This window comes from Phoxinus phoxinus (assembly GCF_949152265.1).
Source record: "Phoxinus phoxinus genome assembly, chromosome: 14".
NCBI lineage: Eukaryota > Metazoa > Chordata > Actinopteri > Cypriniformes > Leuciscidae > Phoxinus > Phoxinus phoxinus.
In genome coordinates this window covers 15658076-15684446 of record NC_136889.1, presented here as the reverse complement: position 1 = coordinate 15684446, position 26371 = coordinate 15658076, and the positions used below count along the sequence as shown (strand labels likewise).

Sequence of the window (26371 nt, the reverse complement as noted above, 5' to 3'; positions counted from 1 at the left end):
CGGTGACAGCAAAGATGCCTAGTGAGAAAATGCATAATGTCCAGAAAGGATGTCCTCTCTACTTCGACTGATAATCGCCGCATTCGTCGTCTTCATATTGACGTTATCATGTCTTCAACTTCACACAAAAAAACCGTCCTCACGTCATTAAAATGCTTGGTCAAAGCAGACACGTAAAATGTAAGCTGTTGGGAACCGCCACAAGTGCGTAATTACCGCACGCGACGCGACAAAAATAGAAAGCGACCGTTATAATCAACTTAATACTATAGTGGTTTCGTTGAAGTTTTGTAGCGTCGCGTCGCCTTTTTTACAGTGTAGATACGGCGTTAGAGTCAATAATAAAGCTTTGTAAGATGGCAACTGTAAGATAATTCTGTGGCTGCTTGACTCCTTCGTCCGAGCGCACTGTAAAGCTGTCACCCACTCCGGGCAATCTGTCACTCCTGACTTTTTCTACGCGGATTCCTGCGCTTCGGCCCGCCCCATTTCTGTCATCGCTGTCGAGTCCTGACCAATCAACAGGCGAAGCGCTGTCATCCATGATGGTGCCAGCTTTTAAAATCACTGAATGACCTCTTGACCGCAGTACTTTTCAGTTTTCTTATTATATATTTTTTTGTCCATATCTATTTTTGTATTTTTACGTTTAACACAAATCTGCTGTATTATAAATGGATTTACATAGGTTAATTAAAAATTGACACAAACTACTGATTTTGTACCAGACCATGCTTGGATACTTTAATTTCTCTTTTTAAAATCTCTCTGGATATCTGTTTGTTTTTTTCAACAGTGTACTGTATATGCTGATATAATCAAAATCAATAGATTGTATAATTGACAATCAAAATCACTTTTAAAAAATCGACACGCCATCCGAAATGCTTGGATGTTTTTTAAAACTAATTAAAAATACACTTTAACCTGGGTTTTGAGGAAAAAACCCATCCCTTTATTCTGGATGGACAGTAAGTAGACAACATGTCAATGAAAAATATAGAAAATTAGGTCTATGCAACTACTTAGGTTAAGTGAATTGGTATAAAAATTGTGGCATCAACTCACCGTCTTTATTTAAAAGTAACATGGCACCATGCCCCACGAAGGTCACTGACCTTGAGGTAAATGCTGCTCTTTCTTACACTATTTTCATAGGAGATTCAAACTTTAAACCTAAAAATACACTGTATTTTTATGTACAACTCAAAATTGTATTATTTGATATATACTTAATAAATAAAAAAATATAAATTTTTAGTTCCTGCCCATTTAAGAGTTAAATAAGACACAAAAGGACAGAGAGGTCATGACTTGTCGGTCATGTCTTTGAGAGGGCAAAAGTTGATGTTGTTTTGCATGCTCCCATGTGGAATATTTTGAACACAAACTGACCGCCGAGGGCAGAAAAACTGGTTTTTGGGTTTTAGATCATTATGAAGACAATTCACAGTTGGAACTTGCAAGCTGGCCTATGTGTTGACACAATAAGCAGGAGCTTGTGTACTTAAACTGTCATAAGGGCCACGTCACCTCACTATACTGTACATGAAAACAACAGAACTGATGTTATCTGTATCTGGGCTGTCAACTTAAAATAGCACACAAGTGACACACCAACAAGTTTATTTTCTGCATGTTTTCACCTTCCAAAAGAATCAGTATAAATGGTGTGATGATTCCAACACACCATTTAAAACATGTTACAAAGTTTCTTCGGCACACACTTTTCTCACAAAAGATTATGAACTGCTGCATTGTTTATTTACATGTCAAAATTATTTATAGGTTAAAAATATTTTGTGCTGATTTAAAAAGTTGCATTTTCTTTTAGTATTTTGAAGAAAAAGACACACTGAAGTACTAAAGGAATTAATCATGATTTTCATTCTTCAAAAAATAGTCTGGTAATTTATTAATTTAAGATATTCTGACTTTCTTAGGTGCCATTTACAGTACATGTAAAACACTTTTTTTCTCTACAATTTTGTAAATTATTATTAAATGTGAACTGCACCTTAACAAATTTCTCTCATTTGACTCCAAAGAACATAATTTATCTCCACCAAGTGGACAACATGCAGTACTACCACTTGGGACAGTTACACTAAAACTAATAAGGAGTGTTATAATACTGATTTGTATTCTTTTCAATCAATCTGTGTAAGACTTACATTGCTTTACTGTTAAGTGTAAAGATGATCAACTTCAAAATGCTTAAAATATCACTGCCATGAGGAATGTATGTATTTAACACTGATTTACATATTTCCCTTTCTATTCAATACTGATTGTAAAAATATAATCAATACGCACGCACACACACAAGACCCTGGATCACATGTCGCACGGGTATATTTGTGGCAATAGCCAACAATACATTGTATGGGTCAAAATTGTCGATTTTTCTTTTATGCCAAAAGTTATTAGGATATTAAGTAAAGATCATGTTCCATGAAGATATTTAGTAAATTTCCTACCGTAAATATATATAACATTTATTTTTGTGAGTGAATGCAGCACAATCGCGAATCATAAATGGATACCTTTAAAGACGATTTTCTCAATGTTTCGATTTTTTTGCACCCTCAGATTCCAGATTTTCAAATAGTTATATCTCGGTCAAATATTGTCCTATCCTAAAAAAAAACAACATACATCAATGGAAAGCTTATTTATTCAGCTTTCAGATGATGTATAAATCTCAATTTAAAAAATGTTACCCATGTGGCTGGTTTTGTGGTCCAGGGTCACATATACTGTATATATATATATATATATATATATGTGTGTGTGTGTGTGTGTGTGTGTGTGTGTGTGTGCGTGTGTTCATTATGTGTGCTCTTGTACAGGCTCTACAAAGTCTTCACCATGGTACAGCCCAAAGTGGAGTTCACCCTGCTGGGCAGCGGCCCATGACATCTGTAAACTGCTGAAGCGAGCTGCCCAGGTCCCTTTGGGATCTACCACCACCACCCCGCCGAGACCCTCCACCCGCTCCTTCATATACGCAAGAGCCAGGTCACTCGCTTCCTCTGGGGTCTTCCCTAGAGAACAAAGAAGAATACACACTTATATTATCAAGCTAGTGCATTGTATTATCATTTCAGATCTCTCTACCAGATGTAGGTGACCATAAAGTGCACGATAAGGAAGGGGATCATGAAAATGGTTTAAATGCTAAGGAATGGATCTCAGGTGAGACCAAATAAATCTTATCAACAGCCAGCCTATATAAAGACACATTTTTAAAAAAAAGGCGAGATCAGCAAAAACATTTGCTGTTGTGTTTTTCCCACTCACAAGGCAAAAGCATGCACACTCAAATAACCTCAACAGAAAACAAAGGCTAACTCACACTACAAAAGATACTGGCTGGATAAAAAGAGGCCCTGTTATATGAAATGCCCTTTTGAGGATGTACAGACTGGTTAATCTTCACTTTACTGTTCAGACAGCTCTACACCTCTGACTTCCATGTGTCTACTCATTGCAAGTGGTGCTGGAGGAGGTTTTACGGAACACACCATAAAAGACTGGCTCAACCCATGAAGTGAGCAATGTTTACCTGAAAAGACTTGAGGTCAAGCATCTTAATGAGGCCCTCGATCTCAGTTAATGTGTAGCTGAAGTAATTCAAGCTGTTTATTCACTGGCTAAAATGCTGCTAGGAATCATTCTCACAGCTATTCATGAACACATGAGAACAGTCCATTTGAGCTCATGTCAATATACCTGTGTTGCTTCTAAATCGGTATTACAATGCAGATTGACTTATGGTCCGATGTGACATTTATAGATGCCATGCCGTAAAAATACTAAAACTGCTGATTACAAGTGCACAGTGCAGAGGAAGAGAGATATCAGTTGGCCATATGGCTAGTTTAACTTTTCTTTATATATTACGATCATTGTGTCTACAGTAGTTTAATGTCCTATAGGACAGTAATTATCGCAAAATAAACCCCGACATGTTTATTTTTACCCCATCCTTATGCAAAGCTCTTGCACTTGTGCACAGTTATGTATTATTAATCTGTAGTTCAAGTTACTTTTTATAGTATTAAACTATTTTTAACTTAACCTTTTTAATTACAATCTTACGTGCTTTGTCTAATTTTAAGCTCTCTCCAATCCCGCTCTAGCTGTCTCTCACAAGTTCCTAGTAATTCTTCTAAAAAAATTACTTTAGTTTCTTGCTTTAACTGCGGACTCCTGAGCTTCATGCTTACCATGTACTGTATATTAAAATGAATACCAAAGTCCTTCAAGATTATTTTAAAATACATTTCGTAGTCATTAGTTTTGATACTAAGCTTTTATAAGTTGTGTTAATATGAAGAATACACTACCGTTTAAAAGTTGAGGTACGATTTTTTTTATGTTTTTGAAGGAAATCTCTTATCACCAAGGCTGCATTTATTTGATTAAAAAATACAGTAAAAATAGCAATATTGTGAAATATTACAATTCCATTTGACCTTTTTCTATTTTCTTTTACATATTTATCAATGTTGAAAACAGTTGTGTTGCTTAATATCTTTGTGGAATCCATGATACATATATTTTCAGGATTCATTCGCTAATAAATAAAAAAAGATCAGAAGAACAGCATTTATTTGAAATGGATACATTTTAACTTTATAAATGTCTTTACCGTTACTTTCGATCAATTTAATGTGTCCTTGCAGAAAAAAACATTCATTCATTGTTTTAAATAGTACTGATCCCAAACTTTTGAACGGTAGTGTATACAATTTAGCAGTCATTATAAAAAATATTTGGCCGCCTAATACAACTGACCAATCAGAATCAAGTATTACATATAGTGAAAAGTCTAATGTTCATAGTTAAAATAAATACTCTATGGTAAATCTGTTTGTGAAAAATTAGAAAAAGATCCCAAAGCTTTGTTTGTTTATGCTAAATAGGTTGTGCAGATCTTGTAACACATGCCTTGCTCCATGTGAAAGAGAACCAGTCTGGACAGAGTGACCTTCATAATGGCTTCCCCATGGCCTGTGGGTGAGACAGCCCCAATCTTGTTATCTGCATAGCCACCACATCCTGAGAATCAGAGATAGAAACAAAGATCCTGAGAGAGATCTTTCCTACGCACACACACACACACACACACACACACACACACACTCAGCAAACCTGTTGCTCCAGATAACCATCCTCCTATTTGAGGCAAACCCTGATAATAATCACTGCATAACAGAGAATAAAGCATCTGTCTTTTTTAATTTTTGTTTATTTACTTATTAAGCAGACAATAGCAGCTCTTTTATCTATCATTAACTAGTGTGTGTGTGATTCCCACAGGTTAAAGTGTGTCCTGAGAGAATGTATGTGGAGGGTGCTGTGCTGAGCTAGGGATTAAATCGGTGGTTTGAATATTAACTCAGCAGGCAACAAGCTCTCAGAGCAGCTGAAATTTACCCACATTACTGCATGTCCAAAGGTCAAAGTTCAATCCCTGTCACACCAGCTGCTTAGGTTTAGTCAAATTAAAGGTTTAATTTTTCAACAATTTTATTTTATTCTATGTCAGTTCAATAAGTAAGCTGATTCCTCCCAACTTTGTAAACACTAGAGCTCTGTGGTGCAGATCAAATCAACGCCCCTTACATACTGTACACTACAAAACAGCAGGTTCGGATTTACCAACACACGGCGTGTCTCCCACACGACCCTCCATTTTATTAATCATTCCACCAGTGGATGTAGCACAAGCAATGTTTCCGTCTATGTCCACAGCTACTGCACCTACTGTTCCCATCTTGCCCCTGAAACACACGCACAAAAAAAATGGCTTTAAAAACACATACAAACAAAATGGCCAACTTCGTGGTAGCAAAGGAATAGCGGACTAGAAACAAACAAAGAAATTAGATAAAGTCGATAAACAATTATGTAATTTCTAATTCATTTCTATCATGGCAACTTTAGGAGTGTTTGGTAATGGATGTGACAATGTTAATATGTTTTATCTTGGTGGAATAAATCTGCTACTCTGCTGCTGTTTATTATTGTTGCTTCTGCAGAGCAAATACGGGACTTGCTACTGACAATACATACACGACACACTGATGTGAGCAAGTAAGACATGCTGCTGCTGTACAATATAGAATATGTGAATTCCCCATAGCAGATCATGCTATCATGACAAATATCTGCGTCAGTCAGTTATGACTTGCAATATGTGAACGTAAACAAAAAATATTGATTGTGTCAATATAATGGATCCATGCATTAGGTCGTAAAGTGACCGTAGCCTCATATAGCTTGTTTCCTTCTGTTAATAATATTAACCAAACAACAAAAACTTTTTAACTAAATTTCTGTAGCTTTAATAGGTATCCGTGTATATTTACATTATACAGTAATAGTTCTCAAGTACTTTTTATTTTAATTTGCATCTTTGTGCTATTGCCTACAAGTGTTTGTGTTAACTTGGTACCAATTTAAGTTGTAGGCCACTTTTGACTTACTATATAGTAATATAGTGGAGCAATTTACAAAATGGCACCATTTAGGCAATGGTCTCTTGCTACACATTCTCACTGAGGACTAAACGTCACTTTGACGTTTCACGTCAAAACGTTGTATATAATGTACATTTTAAATAAATGCACAAAATACCATGCAAAACCACTGACTTTCCTTTAACATTTTTCTTTTTCAATGGACACATATGTACACTATGTACTGTATGTGTGTGTGTGCTTGTGTTGACATTATATGTATATTAATATGGATATTACAAGCAAGCAAGAAAGTCACAGGTTTGAAGCAACATGAAGTTAAATGATGAAATAATTTTCATTTTAGGGTGAACAATCCCTTTAACTATTGTTGCAACTTTTTTCTTAGTAGAAGTTCTAGACATTAGACATCTTATGCCAAAAACATTATGTCAGCACTTTGTACCCGTTTTCATTACATAAAAGCTTTACATTTGGCATTCCACAGGGTTGGCATCTGGGTCCAGGTTCTTCTTCCAGCGCATCTTGGCATAGTCTGTGATCAATGACTCCTCGGGCACTTCCGGTACACCCATGCTTCTGGCAAACTTAGAGGCCCCTTCAGCAGTCAGACACAAGTGGTTGGTCTCCAGAGAGAGGACAGACGTCATTCACATTATTAATTTGACTATTTGAAATGTAAAGTGTTCTAAAATCATCTAATGGTTGTATTCAATGTATGCAAAAAGCAGTTGATAGCATATAGCGTAGTATTCCTTAATTATTGTGTACCGTGTATCACTTTTCGTTTTTAATCTTGGTAACTGTAGATTACTCAAAACTAATTCTCCCATGGTGGTCATGTACAGTATTTTGGGAATACAGGTATATGATGAATTTTAAAAGAATACCTTCTCCATGACAAGCCTGGCCAGTTGCACAGGGTTAGCCACTCTTCTGACTGCTGACACAGCCCCGCTAGCTAGTGACTTGCCATCCATCACAATTGCATCCATCTCTATCTCCCCCTTCATGTTTAGCACTGACCCCCGACCTATGACATACAGGCATTACCCAAGTTTTCTACTTATTCTGGATGTAGTATTATTAGGTATTAAAATGAATTAAACATGAATATTATGAGTACCTGCATTGAATCTTGGGTTGTTCTCCATGGAGGTCACTGCTTCAACCACAGCATCCATGGCACTTCCACCCTTCTGGAGAATGGCATACCCAGTCCTGGCTGCCTCTTTCACACCGATAGTAGAGAGTTCAGCTCTTTCTTTAGGAATATGACCAGCACCTCCATGCACCACCACTACAGGCAGCATGTCTGTCTACAAATACATAAATAGCAAATATTCTTGGCATTGCACATTCCTTAACGGTCAACTCACCATAAAATCAAAATGAACAATTCTTATTTTTTTTATGTAATGTTGCAGTATTAATAATGATTTATCTATGCACATCATTATTGGTTTTAAATTCATGTGCCTTAGTAATCTTTAATCAAAGTAACTTCCCATTCTTGCAATGACATCTCTTTTCTGATTACGGGTTTACTGCACCGTTTCACTCAGATATACGTCATTCAATTCTGCTGACTTTGTTTAGAACTACTTTCTGCACATGATTCAAGAATTACATTTAAAAATTATTTATAGCATATATTTGGTTATAACTTGTAAAGATGCTTTTATATATTTTGAATCAAAAACAATTTGTGTGGATATTATGATTTTATATGGTAAATTTAATTGACATTAAAGTAAAAGAAGTAACTCTAAACCATGTTTTAAGGTCCTATGTTTGAATTTTTTACTACATTTTGACTATGTATTGATAACAAAAAATCGGGTTATATACAATTATTGTAGCTGAAGAGTGTAAGTTAATTAAAATAAATAAAGCTTTACTGCAGACTGTTTTAGTCAATTATTATATTTTAAATGTATTTTTATTTGTTTAATTTCATTTTTTGTAAACCTTATGTTAGTTATATTTGTTTGGATTGGAATCTATTTCTACTGTATTTTGTTCATTATATAAAAAAACACTTTATGCGGAACAAAAAAAAATGCTACTCTATAAAACTTGTGTTTAACTGTTGTATAAAAGCAATATAACACTCGCAATCATTCTGTTTGTTTGATTTTTTTTTTTTCAGTATGATCGGACCTAACGTAAAACCAGCTTCAAAACATACTATTTAGCTATTCTTTACGTTGCACATGGCTAAACTGTATGACTATTAGACCAGATGTCATACAAATTTACATACAGGAAGTAAGTCAGTGTTTTCTAAATCCTTTACTATCACAATAAATCTGTCCACATAGGCTACATGCAATACAAATAGCCCACTGAACGGCTATAATAGTTAATTTACAATGCCTTTTCAAATTGCGTTAGTAATTTAGTTTACAAGTTGTAATCACCCAAACTGACATCCCATCGTCACATAAAGTGCAAGGAGAATGTTTTTTTTTTTTTTTTACTGTCAACAGATCAACACATCTAATGGAGCGTTTTTGTCATTCTGTGCCACGTGCACGTGCCCACATGCATAATATTAATAATTATATTTACCAAGGGTTCCTCGCCAGATTAACGACAGGAACATACAAATCAGAGATCGCAGAAGTGCATTGAAAGCGATGGAAGCTGCAGATTGTGTCACGAGGAAATGAGCCTACACTGAGTACACTCCATGGCAGCTACATAGAAAACACCAAAATAAAAGTCCTCATGAATGCATCACCTCAGGGGTGCAAAATTCGGTTGCTGAGGGGGCACAGCGCTGCATAATTTAGTTCTGCTTCAACACACATTCCTGTAGTTTTCAAATAAGCCTAAAGGACTTGATTAGCTGGATCAGGAGCATTTAATTAGGGTTGAAGCTAAACTCTGCAGGGCTATGCCCTTCAAGGAACCGAGGAAGTCATTACATATGTGATTAAATAAATGATTAAATGCATCTTTAGCTTTAATACAGACAATATGAAAGGTCTGTTTTTAAAATATATAAGCTAGGTCCTATATATTTTTACTCACACAGCAACTTTGGAGATTTTTTAACAGTAGCCTACTAGATATTAATAATGGGCAGCCTATAAGTTGTTTAAAATATGTTCACATAGTGTCAAAGTTGGACACCGCACTGTAAAAATATGTTCATGCAAGTTTAGTCAACTTGAAATTTAAAATTATATTAACTGGAAACCTGGATATTGAAGTTCAACCCAAATAATTATAAATGTTAAGTTGTGATAGCTGATTGCAACAATCGTATTTTAAAGTGCACAATCTTTTTTAATAGGCCTACAACAACAACATTTTAAACTCAATACAGTTGCTTGGGTTATGAACTGTGGTTTTATGATGGTAAAAAAATGTTCCATTTAATGACTGAATTGTCCTACATATTGTAGGACAATGTTGTACGAAAATGATTTGATTTTTTAAAAATTCATTGTTATTTTCCATATAAAAAAACTAAATCACAGACACAAATTACCCTCACATTTGGTTACAGTGACTGTTGCGCTAATGTGTTATGAAACACTCCCTGAAATAATGCCAGAACTAAACCCATTGCCTTCCCATAGGGTAGTGTGAACTAAAAAGGTTTTAAAGAATATAAATTAATGATAAAAATATTTAGCTTAAGTATCCCTGTTGTCCCAATTTACTATGTGTTTCTAAGTGTACATTATTAGCAACATTTTAGACACTCGTCTGTTGCGTCCTGCTGCATTTACACGACTTGTAGCCTACTTGCAACGGGCTGTTCTTAATCTCATGGTGAATCTCAAAGCGTCTGCTGCTGGTGGATGATGCGCGTCATCAACGCGCTGTGATTGGAGAGCGAAAATAGGATGCTGTGCGCGCGTGCAGTGAGCCCCCATTCTCAAATGAGATGCGCGCGGCCGTCTCGAGGAGGCGTGCGCGCGCTTGAGGGGCTGCGGTCCCATTGACTATTCCGTCTCCCTGACAGCGGCAGCATCAGCAGCAGCGCGAGCTCGGTAAACAGAGCGAGCGCCGCGCGGACTCCGCCTTTGCTCCCATCATCCCACCCGAGAGCCCGAGCTCCGAGGCGGCTTCATCAACAAGCGCAAGACCCCCCTCGTCGACTCGCACTTATCCCGCGGATCAGATATGGACTACCCTTAACTGGACCTGGAGGGGAGAGGCAGGCGGGCGGGCGGGGGGTGGGGGGGAGAGAAACAGAAGAAAAAGCCGTATAGGAAGAGAAGCACAACCGTGGGTGCCTGCCGCAACGATGAACGGTTCGCCACGCTCGCGACAACCGCAGATAAGCCATCGGACTATGGCCTGAATAGCGGTTTACATAGCTGGGATTGTGCACCGATCATACAGGGGTAAAATATGTCCGCCTCGGTGGGGCCCCGCGGTGGCCCTCGCCCACCCACAACGCAGAGCTCCATCTCCGATCTACCGGACCTCAGTCACCTCACCGAGGAGGAGAGGAAAATTATCATGGCTGTGATGCTTCGGCAGAAGGAGGAAGAGGAGAAGGATGAGGCCATGCTCAAGTAAGACATCACGCTTTATAGGGAGCCTAGTATTCGTGCTGCTTCTGGAGACCAAAAGGAAAACAGCTTGTGATGGTTTCTGTAGGTGCATCTGTTTGCCATAGCCTACTAATAAAGCCATCAGGCTGTACGCCTGCACCTGAGCTCCAGTGTGTACGTGTGTGTGTGTGTGTTAAGAGTGGGTGGGTGAGTCTGCATGTCCACTTTTTCCAACCTTATGGACACTTGTCATGGATGAGCACTGCTATGTGTGTATTATACACATCACTACGAAACAAGCTTGTTAGATGTCTGATGAATTGCAATGAACAGGTGAATGGTCGCAGGTGTAGCTGTTAAAGAGAGAGGGGTGTGTTGACATGCAAGAACTAAATATCTACAAATCGATACACCCTGTTGTTTTACACCTCACTGTGTGATGGATTACTTTCAGGCAGCACACGTGTCATGCCACATTATTAGTATATTTATTAGACTCATCATACATTTAAAAAATATATTTTTTAATAGGTTAGTGAACGTTTTTTTCTGCTCTATTCGCCACCAGTGTCAGGATTCCTGCCTGGTCACGACAATATTTCCGTGCCTCGTCATCATGACCGTCAGGATCCTTAACCCATTCATTGAAATCTTCACTGATTGTAGTGTGAGCACCACTTACAGCTTGGGTAAAGGCAGTAGTCATAGCTTTGTGTTTTCCTTGTCTTTTCTTATTAGATCCTCATAATAATAATAATCTCTTAATAATAACTATTGTATAGCATCTTTCATACAAAGAGTTCAGCTCAAAGTGTGTTCAAATAAAAATAACTTATTATCATATGCTTCATGTGAAAACTAGAAAAAATACCATCTGAAGAGATCTGATTTCTGACTGCCACTTGCCAGGAATTTACATGTAGGATAGATTATAAAGATTTATTCTGAATTGTGGTTCACGAGTGTTGTTATGATGAGTGTGAAGATGTTTCTTGGCTTCCTGTCCACCTGCCATTTAAAGGCCATCATTGCTCATATTACATTAGTTGTTGGCCACCTTGAGATTTGAAATCAGATTTATGCATCTCAAATTGGTTTACTGAGTAGCTACAATCAATAACTTAACCACTTCTTGTCCTATATTTCTCATAGGAAATGATTATGCAATTATTTAATTTCTCAGCCCTTGTGTATCTTTGTCACTAAATCGTCAAAATGATAAATGCATTGTTTTCAAATGGTTAGTACAGGTCAAATGATATACAGTTTCAGTCACACAGTATTTCTTATAGAGATGAGAAATAGACCAACATAATCGTATATCTTATATAATCTTATCTCTTATAGCGTACTGATAAACAACCTCTCATTTTCATTTGCGGTGTGTGTTATGAGACAGTTTGAATGGTGAACAGTTCCTCAATCTCAAAGAAACTTCTGTCCTGAAGCAGAAGCTAGAGGTCGACCTCACAACGCTTTTGAGGCATTCAGAAGTACAACAATACTTTGTGTGCTAGCTTAAAGGGACAGTTCACCCAAAAATGAGAACTATGTCATCATTTACCCATTAACAAACCTGAATTACAAAACTTTCTTCTGTGGAATATAAAAGAAGATAAGTTTGTAAAAATCTTCTTTTGTGTCCCGCTGACAGAATGTTCATTTTTGGGTGTTCATGTGTTTTGATGTATGAGAGATTTACTGTCACTGTCTAAAATGTGTTTGTACAGAGAGGAGAAGCCCATACAAGCAAAAACAGTGAACCTGGTCGGGAACAAGAAACCACCTCAGCAGAACGACATCAGGTAAACATCTCAACAAAGTTTACCTGCAGAAAGTTAATAAACGGTCTAATGTTAGTAAGTGATAAACATCGTAGTGGCCATTGCCATGTTATGCAAGTCATTTTATGTTCTGACTGATAGTTTCTATCTGGTTTCTATGAATGTCAGACAATGGGGCCTTGACAACTCTGCCACAAAATGTAGGACTTATACATAATAATGCCTGAAAGGTCAAGGTGTTCGATGCTGGTACTTTCTTGCAGTTGTAGTGTTTGTAAAGAATGATGTTGGAGAGCAGTGTCTAAAAATGAGACTACAGTATTGTGCATGCTGTTGTGACATTGTTTAATACTTTAAATGACTGCGTTATATGTTTTCAATCTTTTCTTTTAACTTGCTCGTTGGGGTCACACTGAAGTTGCTGAGAGTGGCACTGCGTTGTAAATCAAAGCCTTTCTCACAGTCGCATTATTTTTTCCCTGTAAAAACAAGAAAACAAATCCTGGCACCTTTGGTGGTGCTTTAGAGTGCTGACAGAGTAATATTTATGCTATGTTAAAATATTTATGCGCACCAGTATTGCCCTGGTTCTCTCAGCCGAAGAATAAGAGAACTGCGGTGTGGTTCATATCAACAGAAAGAGTATTTCTCTCACAATCACTCTCTGTGGTCTCTGGAGGGGTCAGAGGATCAGAAAGGGGCCAGTTGGCCAAGGCACATCTGTTTCTGTGTGGACTTCCTGGATGTGGTCACTTGTGGTGTCATCAGCCTGACCAATAACTTGCTTCAATAGAGCTCTGCAGTGATTATGTATTTTTGTAGGCCGTCCCGGAAGTTAGCATCACCCTAGATCACTTGACAAATTATTATAGAAAATCAGCTGCGACCAACAAAAGTTAATGATTCTTACGTCTTCACAAAATGAACACAGATTTTATGAATATGGAAGCCTATACAGTGGTCAGTCAACATTTGAACGTTGACTATAAACGAACTACACCATTGGCCACATGACTTCATCGGCACCACCATTAAGCTTCCAACAACTCTTTCGGTCTTTATTTAAAATGCTGAAAGTTTGAGTCAGAATAGTTTGCAACAGTTTGATTATAAACACACTGAGGCTGTAAAAAACGGACCAGTGAATAGATTAATTTTCCTGTTAGGTGTTATAACGGATACAGGCGGCCGAAATGAGCTTTCTCCGCAGAGTGGCTGGGCGATCCCTTAGAGATAGGGTGAGGAGCTCGGTCACTCGGGAGGAGCTCAGAGTAGAGCCGCTGCTCCTCCACATCGAGAGGGGTCAGCTGAGGTGGCTCGGGCTGGAGAGACTATGTCTCCCGGCTGGCCTGGGAACGCCTCGGTGTCCCCCCGGAAGAGCTGAAGGAAGTGTCTAGGGAGAGGGAAGTCTGGGTGTCTCTGCTTAGACTGCTGCCCCCGCGACCCGGCCCCGGATAAGCGGAAGAAGATGGATGGATGGATGGATGGATGGTGTTATAACGTGTCTCCAACAACCTCTGTAGCCCCATTTAGCCAATTATAAGAAAAGTAAAAACTTAAAATTACTGATCTATTTTATGTTGTAGAATAAAACATGAACATATCTTGAGCTTGTGTTAACCACAGACCTTCAGGCATTTAATAATACTAATAATTACAAAACATTGACTTCAAGACAATGGAACAAATGCAAAATCGTTCGTCCCACGTTTTAACATACACAAATATGTAATCCTTGCAGCATTCTATTGACTTGAGCCAAAATGCAGTTGTCCTGTTTATCATTATCATTGCACCCTACCAATAGGCAGAATGTATTCGATCAGTTGCACCTACCAGAGACTTCTGGCCTAGAAATGTTGTAGTTGAACAAGGGATTTAGAAGATGGGTTGTATTTGAGTCAGGTCTATTCTACTAAAGATCAAACAGAGAGTTGCTCTTATTGTAATCTTATTCTCTTGAGCCCCACTCCTCCTCTAGCCTTTGCTTCTGGCTTAGACACAAGAACTGACAAAAAGACTTTAAAAAGAGGAGGAATACATGAATAGATAAATAATTAAATGCACAGGCATATCACACAGTAGTGGCTTTTAATAGCGCCCTAGTCCATACATTAGCACCCACTGGAGAACAAGCCTTCCGAATCCATTTGCTCTCACCCACCAGCAGGCCTCAGAAGGATGAGCTTGAGCTCACGGGTTGGCATGTGCTAAAGTCATGCTCCTAATTCTCCCGCTCCCACTCAATTACTCTCTCACTTGTTTAGTCAGTGGCCCGACTGCATTACACGGCGTGTCTTTCGCAGACCTCTGCATACAGATGCTGGAGTGGTCGTGGGTTTGATTGCTGTGCGTTTTATGTGACCTACTCAAACTGAGCTGCTTAAACTGAGTGATGCAGCTTAACTCTGAACTGCATTGGCATGATGTTAGCTGGGTTAGCAAGCAAGTAACAGTAACTTTCAATACTGTAATAAAAACTTGAGAAGTTAATTTTTATGTGATGTTGCAATTTCTGCTGATACCACCAAGGTAACGTTATCTACAGCTTACTAACATTGATGAGGTTTTAGTGAATCATATGTTTTTTTATCTGATAATGTTTTTAATGTGTCATATTTTGATACATTTGACATATAGAAAGATATATATATATATAGATAGATAGATAGATAGATAGATAGATAGATAGATAGATAGATAGATAGATAGATAGATAGAATCTCTTTGAGACAAAAACTTTATTTTCCCCTGTAAATAAAAAATTATTTACAGTGCATCAGATAATGAGCTCTGAAACAAATGTTGTTTGAGTATTCTAATTAAATGTATGAATAGGCAAACCGTAAACATGTCAGCATATCCTGTTTAGAGTTGAATGAGGTGTGTGTGTGTGTGTGTGTGTGTGTGTGTGTGTGTGTGTGTGTGTGTGTGTGTGTGTGTGTGTGTGTGTGTGTGTGTGTGTGTGTGTGTGTGTGTGTGTGTGTGTGTGTGTAAAAGCTGTGTTTTTTCACAACAAGGAGAGTGGGGAGTCCATCTGTTCCTCCAGTTGGTTAACTGTGCTAGGACACACACAAACACACACACACACACACACACACACACACACACACACACACACACGCTCGCACACACACACGCTCACACATACGCTCACACACACACACACACGCTCACGCTCATGCTCACGCTCATTTCCTCACCAACTCACAGAAATATGCAGTCAAGTCGACAGGGACCCTTCACCATGCACTGCAATATTACACCCATCCTTGCATCCTTGTGTCAGCGACTCTGTTTAGAGCACAAATGTTTTGGTGGATAATCAGCCTGCGAGGGAAGTTAGACCTTTTAACATATAGAAACACAGAAAAGTAAGGGAAATTACAGCCGGCATCTGTCTCCGTTTGTTGGGGAATACTTTGCGAGCCAACTACACACACACATAGAACTTTCCCATAGCAGGGTCAGAGGGCACTTTTCTGCGGTTTAGGTTATGTGATACCAACAAATACTCTCTTGACATAATGGATCTGCTCCTGGCATTGGGTGGGACGAACTGGAACTGTTACTGTTATATTGTTTAGCACTTAATGTAGGCTATGTATTCTGGAAATTATTTAATATGTCAGTAAAGCAATAATTCAATTTTAAGGATGATGATTATTTGATCCTAAAATGACTGGAGGGATGCAGGCAGCGGTGAAGAGTGAAGCATCGTTTGCTGTCTGGCTGATATTTCCAGATCAGCAATGTGTCATGATCATTACTGCCAACCCTCCTGTGAGAACTTGTCCCATGGAGATGCCAACATATAGCATGTGTAGGCATGCTGGGACACTTTCTTTGCCCAACACCTCCACTCATCTCAATTTCATCTCATTTTTTTGTGTGCTAAAATGATCTATCCTCTATCCAATGTCTGTACTCTAAATGAGAGCTTTTGAGAAATTGAGATTTGATGGCAATGTCTCTAGATAGCATTCCATAATTGTTGGATCCAAAACCAAGTACCTATTTAGACCACAATAATTGTATAATACATTTATAATATATATATACACACACTGTGGATACAATACACAATGGATACATTTTTTGAACGAATAGGTTGAGTGGATGATTCATTGACTTACTCATGAAGAGAAGTCACTTATTTAATTTCTGAGTGATTCAGTGTTTTAAACAAATCAGTTTAATTAAACATCTCATTATTAAAGGTAGTCACTTGTAGCCTAACAATGTACAGAATGATTTCCCAAAAAATCATTACCACATATTATCTGGAAGCATGTGAAACATCCTTGTGCTGTTGAACTGTATATCATCACTCTTGAAATGCCACTTCGCCAATTACATCTAAGTACTGTAATTAACCTGTCTATAAATATATTTAATTCAGTATATTTGTGTGTGCTTTGTATTTATTTACAACTTTGTGGTTTCCAGAACGTTATGCAGTCGGTAAAATGTTCTGGTTATCTGAAGTTTTAGCATGTTGATGGTTGCTAGGTGGTCGACAGATTGTTCTGGTTGGTTTCTAGGTTGGTTGTTTCTTTACTGGGCCAATTTAAAAGAAACCACACCCAAGTATCTGTGATATTCTGACCTATAAATATTTTTGGATTTCCATCTTGGAAGTCATTGTATCTGCCACAAGATGTACAGTACATTCTATTGCTTAATATGATGTAACATCAGATGTTTGATTGTTATGATACTGGCAGAGAGCTAACATCTCCATTACCTCAGAAGTTTCTGAAGAATGAGTCATGTATAAAGTAGATTTCATTTGCAAATAAAAACAGACACTAAGCTCCACAACTGTGGTGAACTGTAAGCTTCAAGTCGTCTTTTTACTGCGTCTGCTTCTTCTGTCAGTCGTATGTTTTTTTGAATTAGTCTTCAGTTAGTCATTCAGTCAGACAGTCAGTCAGTGAAGTGTGGCACCAACACCTGGAGCTTCAGTTACACCGCACTCCCGTGGAGGAATGTGCATTTCGGGCTGTTCTGTAGGCACTGTTCTCTCTGTTTTCCTCGGTGGAGTGTCACTTTCCTCAAGCATCATCAGTTTTATTCCTGAGCTGGCCAAAAAGCTGTGGCTCTGTGTTCCTTTTGCATCAATGATTTTTGTAATCGCCCAGAGAGTTTATGCATCCATGCATTTGTGTAAAAACAGCACAAGCAGTTAATGCATGGCCTGATTAGAAAGTAACGTCATTGACGTGTTTAGCCGACTGTGTCCACAGCCATTTTTTTGTTGTTGCAGAGGGTTGTGTATTTAAGAGGGTTTTAGAAGGACCAGGATGTCTTGGATGAAGAGAGTGGGTTGTCTATTTATGGATGTGTTTTGTTTTGAATGACATTGGCTGCCGCGCGTGCGGATAGGCATATGGACGTTTTTCCTTCTTTTCTCTCTATTTGCTTGTTTTCACCAACCCACATGGGACTGCTCCATCTGAGAGTGGATTCTGTCAGAGATTTACAGTCAACCTGAGCTGCTTTGCTATTGAAGAGTGTCCATTCTACCTTTCACACATCAATCGTGCGCTACTGCCCAGTCACTTTCACGCAGGTTGCCGGTTACTGCGATCAAAAACTTTAGATATACACAGACGGTGCACTGATATCACTTATGAATGGGAGAAAGTGGATGGCTCAATAAATCCAGCCATTTAAATACTGTAAAAGAGCCAATCGCCAATTGGCAAAGTAACTGCAGCTGCTATTAGAACTGTATAGAGAGCAGTTTTTAATATTTCCACATTCAAATACATAGGACTTGGTCTTGGATGCCTGAAAAAGCGACCTGAATGCGTCAAAAAAATATGGCTGCCGAGTGAACTGACTTTTCTTGAAAGAGACTTTGATAGTAGTTACTTCTGGTCCTGTAATTTGATTGGGCGAGAATGCTGATATTTAGACAGTAAGATGTTTCGCTGTATCACTCAACATGTTTCAGAAAGCAGAATTGCTCTTTGGTTTAACACTGATTGATACCCTTATATCCAGACTCAAATTTATCATTTTGTGATTTGTCTATCGTCTAAATGTATTGAACAGAAGGTTGGTGAACAGAAAGCTGCTGGACATCAGCACTCAAATAGGTGACACATGTTCGAAACTGGGTCATGACATTTCCTGATCCATCCTGATCAATAAATAGTGACAAGAAGACACACATGTATTAAATGTTTTAAATGTTTTAAGTTGCTTTGTATAGAAATGTATAACAAATATGTAAATAAATGTAGGCCTAAATGTACATTAACATTCAAACATTTGGGGTTTGTGAATGTTTTACCACAATGCATTAGATGATAATAAGAAACGTTTCTTAAATTATTGTCTGAATCAGAAATAATTATAATATGCTCAAGATGGTGCTCAAGAAATTCAGAAATTCTGAAGGATCATATGACACATGGAGTAATGATGCTGAAATCTAAGCTTTGCGACGACAGGAATAAATTACATTTTAAAATATTAAAAGAGAAAACAGTATTTTACTGTATTTTTTATCAAATAAATCACATTTTTATCACATGATCCTTTAGAAATCATTCTAATATGCTGCTTTGGTGCTCAATAAACATGTTGAAAACAGCCGTGCTGCTTCTTTGATGAAAAGAAAGTAACATAAAAATGTCTTTATTTCATAATATTCAAAAATATTAATAAACTTTTGAATGATATGGCTTGGTTCTTTCCAAAAGTTGCACAATTTTCAAGAAGTTTCATTCAATTTGATGTGTCATTCAAGTCTGTAGCATAGAAGATATGCATGGAAATGTAAGGTTTATTCAGATCTCTAACGGTAAGATTAGTAATAGTGATGCTTGCCTTAGCACCCCGAAAAATACAAACGCAATGGCAGTGCCTAAAATCATATCAATTGAGTGCTTAGGTATCAAGCAAAGGACATAGAAAGAACATTGAGAACTCATAGACGTATAAGGCTGATCTGTACTAACTAAAAGAGCCCAAATATTGCTCTACTTGAACTTTAGATGCTTACTAGTGTGTCTTGAGGCATACAGTATTTGAGTGTCAGACTGGAGCAGCGGTGACGTCCCTCCCGTCTCTTCCTTCATGTGTCTCTCAGCAGAAAAGAGAAAATGTCATTAGCGAGGCCTGGAGGCTCCTCTTGTCTGCTCTCTCCGTAATGTCCTCTTCCTGCTCCACAGGGTTAGGGCTCAGACTCATGGGATGGCTTGGGTGACAACCAGACTCAGGGTGGAGACATTAGGAAGCGCGTTGGGGCTGTAACCATGGTGTCTGTCAAGTACCCAGGGAGCGCTGACAAGCTCTGTAGACTTTATATAGATGTACCCTAGTGTTTCTTCTGTCATTCTCAAACACTCTTATGTTTTTTTGAGTCTGCATAATGGAAATTGTAGCCTCAGGCCTATGTTACTGTGTTAAAATATAATTTGATATCATCGCCAAGCTTATTAAAAAAGCCTGCATAGACCTTTTATTGAAATGACTGGCCAGGTATGAAGTCAGCAAAGCAATTGCAAAACTGACAGAACAGGAAAATGCAAATGACACAATGAGTGATGCGATAAATAATAAAGAACAACAAAGATAAAGTGAGATTATAAATGCACATTTGCAAAGTATGAGGTAGAGTGGAGCCTATAACTAACTTATGGAACTATAAAGCCCATGGTAATACATAATCAGGGCTTAACAATTAGGATTTCAAATGTACTGTATACAAATATATTGACTATATATGACTATTTATCATATTTGTGGAAAGGCAAATAAAAATCTGAACTACATAAATAATTATGTATTAAAAATATATTCTTGATTATTTGATTTAATAGTTAGTTCCTTTTCTCATATTTGATTGCCCGAGAGGCATTTCACATCAAAGACCAACTCATGAATTTGGAAAGATTTAGAAACTTAAATTAAAGCTACACTGTGTGATTTTTACCCCCATCTAGCGGTGAAAAGGTATATGACCATCCAGTGAATATTAGTTTCTGTTCCTCTCGATTCCAATCTCGTTTTAACTCCTACGGTGGCCAATGTAGTCCAAGATTAACATGGCTTCCAGTTCAACCTCGTCCATGAGTATTCCTTCAAATGATGAGGTTACTTTAGAAAACTATTATAATTTGCAGTAATTTAATTTGTCAGTTAACATATAGGTTATGACATCTATGTAAAATTAATAATAGTTTTATGTTTTCGTTATTTTTTTACCATTTCATTGCTAACATCAGCTATCAGTCCCAGACGAATGCAAGCTAATCTTAGTAAAGTAACTTTTATCAGTGCTATCGTTATTCTGTATATTGTACGACATCACTAGCGCAAGGCAACGTTTACATTGTAGGCTATATCATTTTCTCTGTGAGCAGAGATCAGTTGATGTGACGGAGGTGCGAGGGAAAGGAAAAAATAAAAACAGGGCCGGTGCCAGTGAATTGCGGAGATGCGAAAGGCGAAGCTTGAATTAACGGGTATGTCCCTCTTTGGCTAATGTACTTTCAAGATGGAGGGGCAACATGGCGACTGACATTCAAACCCCTCACCCGTATGTATTTTCAATGGCATATTATACACTCACGAGAATACTTTATTACTTGAACGAAGTAAATATACATTAATGAGCACATATATTTTTGAAAGAACTAAGTGTTTTTAGCTAAGAATAAACTAAAAAAGTTACACAGTGTAGCTTTAACAGAAAACTGGGGTGTATGACCAATGTGTGTATTCACCATGACATGTTTGAATGTAAAAAACAATACATGATGCGATTATTTATTTTAGTAGGAAAATACCATACAGTATAAGAAGTGTGCTCTTCGCAAACCAATTTACTTACATTTTATGAATGACTTTAAATTACTCATAAACATTTTGAGCCCTGCAAAAATATTGTGGCCTCGAATTAAGAATTGCTTCTCTTATTTACTTTGTTAGCCCATATTACTAGTCTTGTGGTGAACAATTAATCTGTGCAAGTTAATACAAAGAAAAAAATAGTTTGCCGTGGTAATCTTTAATCAAAGTCTGAAAAGTTACTTCCGGTCTGGAATGGTTCCTTTTCTGATGACTTCAGTTTGACGGCTTGGGTTGAAAACGCTTAACCACTCCCCTCGAACCGTTACTCTGCTGTGAGCAGAGATGGAGAGGAGGAACGCTGAAGTAAAACCCTGCCCTCTGTTCAATATTCCGTTTCACTCGGAAATACGTCACAACACTGCAGAAAAGTCGTTAGCAACTTCCGGTTACATCGTTACGCCATTAGATGGTGACATGTGACTGTCATTTGAATCATTCAGTCAAACGATTCGTTAACAGAACTAATTTAGTCAGTAACGAATCAAGTGTCTTTTTTATGAGCGAGTCATTGCGTCATTCACTCAACCGATTTGTTCAAAAACATTGATTCATTCAGCAATGCCTCTGCTGTGTGTTGCTCAGAGATGCGGCACAACCTGAAACATTAGTTTAAATTTGACTTATTTGCAACTATTTTCATCAGAGGAACAAAGTAGTAAATTACATTATAGTGTTAAAATGTAAGTAACTCTATTTGAAGTTTTTGTTTATTGAACTGTTGTATATTTGCGCTCTGGCGCATGTGAAAATTTGTACCAGTGTATTTGCCGTTGTTGGTTTTGTATAAGTGCGTGCGTGTGTGTGTGTTTGTGTGCTGGCATGGGTTCTGCTCAAACTGGCTGCTGCCTGATATTACTATAATGCCAACTGGTGCTGCATGTGCATTTGTGAGTATTTGCACAGCTTGTGTTTACATGTGTATGTATATGTGTGTGTTTAGCTTTATCATGCTATAGCCTGGTGTGTGTTTAATGCTGAACCTCCGCTGGGCTGTGTTTGATCCTGTAGATGCACAGCTAGGCCATATGGATACCTTTATCAGGAGATCCCAGCATCCACCACATTGCTACAGCTACTGCACATATTCTCCATCTGTTTCTTTCTTCCCACTTCTCTCCCCGCATCCCTCCATCTCACACCTCCCTTTTCCCACCCACTCTAATCTGTTTGTAAATGGGTAATTCACAGCAGGGTAAAAATAGACATCATCATCATATCATGTACCACCCTAATTAACGACGGGTCTCTATTTTGCCAGGGGCTTTAAAAGCCGACAGGTTTATTAAGTGTTTTCATGAGGTTAGTTAACTGAAACACTAGCCGGTCAAAGCTAATGCGAGTGTCACAGAGGCTGTTTAAGGGGAAAAAGTAATGAGTTGGATTATTGACAGAAGAGAGTGGCCACTTGAGTATATGCCTCAGTAAACCCTACTAAGCTCACACATTTGTTTCTATATCCCATTCCCACTTATTATTTTCTGTCTTTGTTGTGTACAAGCTCTCAAGTTCACGTTCATTATTGCATTACTGTAACCCTTGGAAAAATATGACCATATCTTTATTCCTTTCAGTTCACTTTCTTGTGCAATGTCTCTTGCTTGTGAATTTGAAGCTCGGCTCCATTCATTATTAAAAGGATGCTGTCTAATTGGCACAGAGTTGCTGCCGTCACCAGGGGGTTCTGGGAAATGCTATTGTCCTGGTGGCACTGTACAACTCCTCCACTTGGCGCGGCCGTGGATGAAAGGCCTGCTGCTGATCAGGCCAGTTACGCTGTTCTTTTTGGAAACGAAGCTTTCTGAAAAAGAACAAGTTATTTAGCAAAAATAAAATATACATTTGAACTGTGAGCTTTTTGTAAAGTTCATACAAAAATGTTCTGTTGTCATTTATCTGCCCTCATGTCATTCCAAACCTGTCTCTTTCTTTAACTAAAAGGATACGTTTGAGTTGAGCTAATTTTTTTAACAATTGTTCCTGTTGAATGTGAATGTGCATAAAATTAGAATAAATGGGTCTGGTGCTTTTAAACCTTAAAATTATGCAAAGACATAAAAAAAATCACATTAGTGGTCCACTATAAGAACTTTCAGGTTTTCTGAAGCCATATTTTAGCTTTGTGGGTATCTTTATTTATTGTCCTTGCTCACCTTAATTAGAGAAGTATGTACGATTTGCCGCTGAATTGTTCTTTTGAGTCAGATATTTTCAATGAATCATTTATACAACCCAACATATGGTTAAAAAAATATCTGAATGATTGATTTGTCAATCATCAACGAATAGCCATTTTTTTATTATAAGGACAATTAAAAAACCTTTTATAGAGTTAGGCTACAAAATGTGATTGTATTTTATTAAATTATAGGTATTTAATGAATGTAAAATCTGTATCTGCCTTATTGAGCTTATGAAGCTGATATGGCAATACAACAACAAAAACAACAACATGAGTGAATAATTGTATGACTTTTTATGTAACACAGAGTGCATGGACCATGGTGCTTTTGTCTCTTTCTTTTTTTTGTTAGATTGAAAGCTCTTGCCGCCTTTATTCATTGTAATTGCATGGAAAAAGAGTGGCCTTCAAAATTTCTCTTTTTTGTGCAAGAAAATAATTCTTATGAGTGTGGATTGAATGACATGAGGATGAGTAAACAATGACAGAATTTTCATTGTGAACGTATCCCTTTAAATATGTAAATCACAGTGATGGATTCATGTAACAGCTGCAGATTTCCACTCACTCGCTCACAGTAAAGGCTCTTGACAGCAAAAAGCTCTTAGTTACAAAGGGCTAGAATGAAACCCCAATAGGGAATCTGTGAAGGGGATTGGAAACTTCCTTTGGAAACAAAAAAAGAAAGTGAAATAATAAACGGGCAAAAAACAAGAGTGTAAAGGAAAGAACATTGAAGTTAGCTGGGACTGGCTTACTGGACTTTAGTGTTACTGTAGCCTTAAGAGCGCAGAGAGGACGTAACATCTCTCCCCTGACTCTCTGCTGCATCTCCAGTTTGGCATAATGAGGACACCGCTGTACACTTGCTTCCCTCTACCTGTCCTATGGGAGGCAGCGGCTGGTCATGTGACGGGCACAACACTCCTCTGTGTGCTCATCATTTTTGTCATGTGACCTTCTCTGTGTTCTGTGACATCTAGTATCTCCACTGGGCATGTGATTGAGAGCACTGATATTTCATAATGCTCTAGAGCTGTGATTTGGCTTTCATATCAATGAGGTGTCTTTGTGATGCGTATCATGGCTTTAGCGGATTTGCATAACTCTTGTATTTAATTTAATTTGCAGGTCTTGTCATATAATGTATTGAAATGTATGTGTCTATTTATATATGGGAGGCTGAACTATTTATATTCATAAACCCGTGGACAAAATTTTTAATTTGTTTAAATAGCCTAGTGCTTAAATTTATTAGTACACTATTAATGTCCAACAATATGTGTATGACAGGATAATTGTTGTTATTTTTGCTTAACATAACATTTCAACCACAGTGTCTTATAATCATTTATAATCTCTTATTATTTATTGTATTTAATATTGTTCCGTGGTGGAAATTACATTTAAAACACTTTCATAAAGTGGCAGAATCTTTTGTATTGTTAAGGTTAATTTCATAGCAAGCATTTTAGTTATTTAAAAATATATATATATTCTAATTTTTTGCATATTTTAACTAAATAACAGCTTGCTTGGAAATTACATATTTCATGTCTCATATTTTTGCTTCCTGGACCTATGTAACCGAGTAAACTAACTTTTGAGGTAGTAGGAAATTAGTTTGAAGAACAGTTATAATTTGTGTTAAAAATGTTGGATAAGTAGGACATTAGTGTGAAGAACATTTCTTAAAAAATTGAATAATAGATATTGATCATAGTTAATAAATAATAATTCATTCATTTGTGATAGATTTTCAGATTGTAAGAAGAAATCTGGGTCTAGGACAAAGGCAACACAATAAAATCTATAGATAAAAGACATTTGAAGAGTAGCAACAACATTTAAAGTAGGTCCAGGACAGCTGTAATTTGACCAACACAAAGAAAAAGAAAAAATCTGTTAGTTTTACTAAAAATCAACTCATGGTTCATACAGTAAGTCACCATAGTTGAATGGACTAGAATAGATAATTTTCTATTTAAGAGGAAACATGCTATATACATCTAAATCTAAACATGAAAGAGTGAGATATGAAAGGTCTCACAGCACAGCCAGGTACTCAAAGCTAGTGTGAGCGATTACAGGAGAGCTCTTACTCTTGAATGCTTGTGTGTGTTTTAGCTGGAGACAAAATCTAGTTAAAATCAGGTCATTTTCACCATTACAAGCATATGAAACGAAAAAAGAACAATACACAATGCTGTAGAAAGTGCTGAAAGAGGAGGATATCGGAGGGAAACGGCACCGTAGCCTTGCCACATGGCTGGTCTGTGGGGTTAGCAGGGGGCAGCGCTGTCAACACTCTCCTCAGTGGGGAAGTTCCGGTGGAGGCAGGACTCAGCCATGGCACTGCTCATCGTACCATATGGTGCCACTCAGAGGATGGCAACCCCCATCCTCAGCCTCAGTGCCTGACTGAGTAGAAATAATGGCAAACTGAACTGCAGCCAGTCCTGGAGAGCCAGACCTTGAGCATTCATGGCATTATCTGGAAAACTGTCAGAACCGGATATTTAAGCA

General features: G+C 37.7%; 2 protein-coding genes across 10 annotated transcripts in view; one reads left to right on the top strand and one right to left on the bottom strand.

The window, feature by feature from the left end:
* Window positions 1-1610: 1610 nt before the first annotated feature.
* Window positions 1611-9209, bottom strand: asrgl1 (asparaginase and isoaspartyl peptidase 1). Its single transcript, XM_079636238.1, has 7 exons — window positions 9066-9209; window positions 7618-7810; window positions 7382-7524; window positions 6963-7117; window positions 5671-5792; window positions 4957-5067; window positions 1611-3047 (listed from the first exon to the last, which is right to left on the bottom strand). Exons 2-7 carry the CDS (start codon window positions 7802-7804, stop codon window positions 2833-2835), a joined length of 933 nt encoding a protein of 310 aa, XP_079492364.1. The 5' UTR covers window positions 7805-7810; window positions 9066-9209; the 3' UTR covers window positions 1611-2832.
* Window positions 9210-10414: 1205 nt separating this feature from the next.
* rims1a (regulating synaptic membrane exocytosis 1a) overlaps window positions 10415-26371 on the top strand; it is a 73804-nt gene continuing 57847 nt past the window's right edge. For all 9 annotated transcript variants that reach the window (XM_079635026.1, XM_079635034.1, XM_079635032.1 and 6 more), the window contains exons 1-2: window positions 10415-11032; window positions 12742-12816. In XM_079635026.1, coding sequence (XP_079491152.1) covers window positions 10866-11032; window positions 12742-12816 — 242 coding nt within the window. In that variant the 5' untranslated portion in view covers window positions 10415-10865. The remainder of the gene's footprint in view (window positions 11033-12741; window positions 12817-26371) is intronic.

Bases quoted from the DNA above. Each gene is read 5' to 3' on its own strand.
- asrgl1 (XM_079636238.1), bottom strand. From the start codon at position 7,804: ATGCTGCCTGTAGTGGTGGTGCATGGAGGTGCTGGTCATATTCCTAAA. The intron at 7,118-7,381 runs GTATTCTTTTAA...CTCTCTCTGGAG, and splicing joins CCAGGCTTGTCATGGAGAAG to ACCAACCACTTGTGTCTGAC. The intron at 5,793-6,962 runs GTAAAGCTTTTA...CGTGTGTTTCAG, and splicing joins AACCCTGTGGAATGCCAAAT to GGGCAAGATGGGAACAGTAG.